This window comes from Nannospalax galili, unplaced genomic scaffold, assembly GCF_000622305.1.
Source record: "Nannospalax galili isolate Female #2095 unplaced genomic scaffold, S.galili_v1.0 scaffold925, whole genome shotgun sequence".
NCBI classification, from domain to species: Eukaryota; Metazoa; Chordata; class Mammalia; order Rodentia; family Spalacidae; genus Nannospalax; species Nannospalax galili.
In genome coordinates this window covers 2,038,431-2,043,361 of record NW_008353878.1, presented here as the reverse complement: position 1 = coordinate 2,043,361, position 4,931 = coordinate 2,038,431, and the positions used below count along the sequence as shown (strand labels likewise).

Below are 4,931 nucleotides of genomic sequence, written 5' to 3'. Positions count from 1 at the left end.
TATTTGTTCAGGAAAACAAGCTAAGGCAAAGTGGAAAATATTTAGTGAGGCGGTTAAGGAAGGGGAGATTGAGGAAGAGGAGGAGGAAGAGGAGGAAGAAGAGAAGGAGGGTAAGAAAGAGGAGATTGAGAAGGCAGAGGAGGAAGAGAGAAAGTAGGAGAAAGAGGAGATGAGTAAGCAAGAGGGCATGGAAGAGAAGGAGGTGTGGGGGAGCTCAGGGAGGCATCACCTTAGAATGGAAAGAACAGACTAAATTAGAATGACTAGAACAGACTAAAGTTCCCCTAAACGCAAAAGAACGAGAAAGACTGGTAAATTTTCTGGAACTAGAAGGACAGTTTTGTGAGAGTGTCTAAACCCATGGGTAGGAAATGCTGAAAGAATTCAGAATGAGAAATTCAGAGCCAATGAGACATGGATAAAGAAACTAGCCCTGCACAGTGAAAACAGCGTGAGAAACACAGGTGGGCATTGTTAAGAGAAAGGGTCATCAGAAAAGAGAAGCAGTGGCACTCGCTGTGGCAGTTTACTCAACTTTGTTGGGAATCAGATCAATCCAAGAAGACAATGCAGTTCCCAGGCATGTGGGAATATTTTTCCTCATAGAAAATTTGAATTGGAGTCATATCTTTTCCTCAACTGAGATTTGATTGCAAAAGTGACAGACTAGGAAACTGATATGGAAGAAACTGAAAATTAAAAAAAAAGTCTGTCCTATCAAATCCTTTCCATTTCATTAGAAATATAAGAAGCACTGATGTACGGTGGTCTCCATACAGGGGTGATCAGGTACAGCAATTTTTGAATGTTAACGATACTTAGAAAAATACAATGTGGGTGCTTCCAAGATCAGGAACAATTAGCTTCTTTCAAAGATGGTCAATTTCCATATTTAGTCACTCAGGATCTCTTTTTTAAGTATTCTTAAATGACACAGTTGTTACTTACAAGATTAGAAGCATGATACTTATCAAGTATTTGGATTGAGTATTTCATCTTCTGAAACATAATCTTGGAAACATCCAGCCAAGAACAGCAGCCTGTTCGGTGGGAATGGGGCAAGGGAAAGCACTTATGAACACATTTGGGAACTCTAATTTTCTGCATTAATGCACATAAAGATTGATCTGAAAAGAAGCAGAGAAAAATGTGGTTGCATTTTGTCTTAAAGGGGGCTAAATTTAAGGCAGATTCATATTCTTAATTATATATACATATATATTTGTTCTTCATGATATTTTTATTTATGTTTTATTTATTATTTTTATATTTTTATGTGTATCTTGTGTATTGCCTACATGTAGGTAAGTGTACCTGTGTCAAGCAATGCCTACAGAGGACAGAAGAGGCTGTCGGATCCCCTAGAACTGGAGTTACGGACAGTTGTTAGCTGCCATGTGGGTGCTGGGATTCGAACCCAGGTCTTCTGCAAGAACATTCAGTGTTCTTAACTGCTAAGCCATCTCTCCAGCCCCACGATATATTTTTTTAAAAAAGATGGTAGCACTCTAGTTGAGACAGAACAAGTGGGCCTTGGGGTAAAGTTGATTGAAGAAAAGGTCTAGTGTGTTTCAGAAGATCCTAATAGCATATCAGAAACTTATATATTTTAAAAGATACCGAGAGGCTGAATCACCTACGTGGACAAGCAGCTGGAGCAGCATCAGGCAAATACATCTAGCAATGGAAGCAGCATGTGTCCGATACTCTAGTGCTCCTTAAATTTGCTTGAATTCTTAACAGGCATTTTCATCTGTAAAGCAGTCATCACAAGGAGCACAGGTCTGGCCATGTATGCATATCTCAAGAGCTTAAGTCATATCAGGTATTTGCTTATTGAGGCTCAAGAAAATAGAAGTTCTCAAACTCCAAGAATGAAAATTCAGTTCATTTAAATGTGCACTCCAAACTATGTTTCCATTCTTTTTTGTATGTATAATAGCTGTGTGTGTTGACATTAACTCATGCTGTAATATCCTTGAAGACATTTCAAACTGCAACTAAACTTAACAGGCATATTTCCAACACATATAACAACTCACTGTAAAATACCAGGGCCAAGTTTACATATGCTCAAGCAGTAACAATGAGTTACAACAGCAGTTTGCCCAACAGAGTGAAAATAATTCTGACTCCAATATGCATATTGATTGGATATTTTAAAATTACAAAAAACAGTTTGGTGAACTATGACAAACAGCAGAAAGGGGTTTCAGGAGGGGTATCCTTCTTTGGGGCCAGCCACATGAACACAAGAGTCTTTTAGAAGGCTTAACTACCAGGAAATAATTGTTTTATTTCTCAAACTTTTATAAGTACAAAGAGGTATATAATCTCTCTCTCTCTCTCTCTCTCTCTCTCTCTCTCTTTCTCTCTCTCTCGACTAGCCAAGTTCACGTCATTAAGAGACTCTATTTCACAAATGAGGGAGGACATCTGAAGAATGACATGCTAGGTTTCCCTCTGACCTCCACATGTATGCACACACATGCATCCAAACACAAACATACACTCACATACACACACTCAAAATAAATTTTCTATGTATTTGAAATAAGCCATCTGATGTTATCAGAAGTATATTAATAGTAAAAGTTATTACGGTGCATCAACTTAACACTATCTTACACTTTTACCCATTCTTGTACTCATTTAGCAAGAATCCCAAATAAGCTCTGCTAATCTTGTCACCAAAACATTAAAGACTGTTCATTAACGTTATTTGATAATATGACCTGTTTTCCCACAAGTTGTCATTAAACATAAAAAGCTAGAACTAGATAAATCATTATTAAGGTGCTTCAACAGGATTCTTATAGTTTCTATAATTCAAAACCTTAAACTTTCAATCCCTTATAATATTCAACTAAGCCAGCAAATTAACTTGAAGTTGGAAACTAACTGAAACAAAATCTATCTGGAAAAGGTCATGTAGTAAAGTCATGATAAGGTCACTTCCCCAAGAATTCCCTCAGTTCTTTATTGGCCTTTGTTTGAAAGGACTGTGTCATCAACACATTAATTACTGGTTCAAACAGACAGCAGGCAGCAGGGGAAGGAAGAGAAGCTTCTGGGAGAACCAGAATAAACTAGGTCTTTCTGCAGCACACACCCATGAAGGATAAATTGCTTTTTAATAAACAAGCTTAAACTTTAAATCCACACACTGCTCAGTGTCTCACAGAATCACACCACACCACACTTCCTAGGATCGTCAATGCACATCAAACAGCTCAAGTTCACTGCCCATGAGAGAATTTCTCCGACATTTTGTGAGACGTGGTCAATAAACACCCAACAGGGGAGGATCAATAGTTTGTAATAAAATACAGTGTCTTGAAAAGATTATAGGAAATGATCAAACAGGGTTTGTTTCTGAAATTTTATTTTATTGTTGTGTAATAAAAAAATGGGTCAAATTTGATAGGTAGTTAAACAGGATAGGATTAGCTGGGTGAGCTCTTAGTGATCTCTCTTTTTATAAAGGGACTCGAGTTCTCATATGTGTGATCCTTAGATGAAATAGATATTCATGTAAAAAAGCTAAAAGGGTTTACAGGCTACCCATCAATAAAAGAAATGGTGAGCTTTCTAAAGCATGAATTGTTGTATGATTACTCAATAAAACTATTAATAATTAGGAGCAATCAGCTTTCACATTCTCCCACATTTTACATGAACAGTCACACAAAGATACAAATATGATCAGTCAAGTTATAACCATTTATAAAAACATGAATTCAACATAAAACCTGCACTAAACTCTCTGTAATAAAACATTTCCTTAAACAATGCACAATCATCCAGTTACATGATCTGTAATATAAAATTTTATATATTCTGTGCTATTTCAATGTCAGTCCGAGCTTAAACATTGAAATCCCCCAAAATCTGAGTAAAATCAGTTTTTAGTAATCCATGGAACTTTAGTTGTTTGAGATCTTCACATGAATCAAGAGATTATGATATACACAAACATTTCCTGTTATATAATATTCCCGTTTTAATGATCATTATTATGAATAAAATATGAAATCTTAGTGCTTAGCATTAAACCAAGCACACTCAAGCCTGAAAAGCCATCAGACTTTGAATGCCTTCCATGCTGAGAATTTGATTCAGCCAGAAATCAGAGATACACATTTCATTTAGAGGTGGGGATTGACTCTCTCATGGGCTGTCCAAAGCCCAGAGAACAGACATGTTATCCAAGGGGCAGTATCAAGTCATGTTATATTTATTTATAGATTAAGAAAAGATCTTCCATTTGAGGTTATAACTGGTTAATGTAACTAGCTCCTTGAAAAGGACACATATTTCTGAATATTCCATAAAACTGCTATCAGAGTCAAACATACGCAAACATTTTCATGTACTTAAAGATGATGGGTCAAATATGATGTTCGTAAACAGCTATCAAACAAATAAAATTTACATAAAATATATACCTACTGAGCATGCATTTCTTGCAACACATTAAGTCTAGCCCAACAAATAAAATGTTCCTTAAAAATATCTACTGAAAGTTCAGTCTTGCAGTTTAACAAATCATAATAGTTTTCCAATATTTGAGTTCACTGTAAACAAAACATTCTACTAAATTATATTTACAATGGTTTATCACATTAGAAGAAAATTGGAAACTACAGTATTTATTTCTGTAATCTTTATTTATTAACATAATTGCATGGCACTTGCTTCAGATTCACTCATTAGAAAGTAAATCATCAGCCTGAATCTTTGAGTTTCTATTTTTAGGTTCTTTCATTTATTTGTAAAAACAAAAACACTTTTACTCATTGAAATTTATTAATATAACCCATGAAACCATGTAAATGAATACTACATTATAACCAATCACTTATGAGTATAAAAGTAGTGGAAAGGAGATGCATTACACTGGAAACAGTACCATAATAAGTTTTAAAATG

The 4,931-nt window shown here is 35.4% G+C and overlaps 1 protein-coding gene across 1 annotated transcript in view; it reads right to left on the bottom strand.

Moving 5' to 3' along the window:
• Positions 1-1,078: 1,078 nt before the first annotated feature.
• The window catches only part of LOC103748356 (KH domain-containing, RNA-binding, signal transduction-associated protein 1-like), a 135,459-nt gene continuing 131,606 nt past the window's right edge, over positions 1,079-4,931 (bottom strand). Inside the window, exon 5 of the mRNA XM_029554972.1 lies at positions 1,079-1,127. Coding sequence (XP_029410832.1) covers positions 1,107-1,127 — 21 coding nt within the window. The 3' untranslated portion in view covers positions 1,079-1,106. The remainder of the gene's footprint in view (positions 1,128-4,931) is intronic.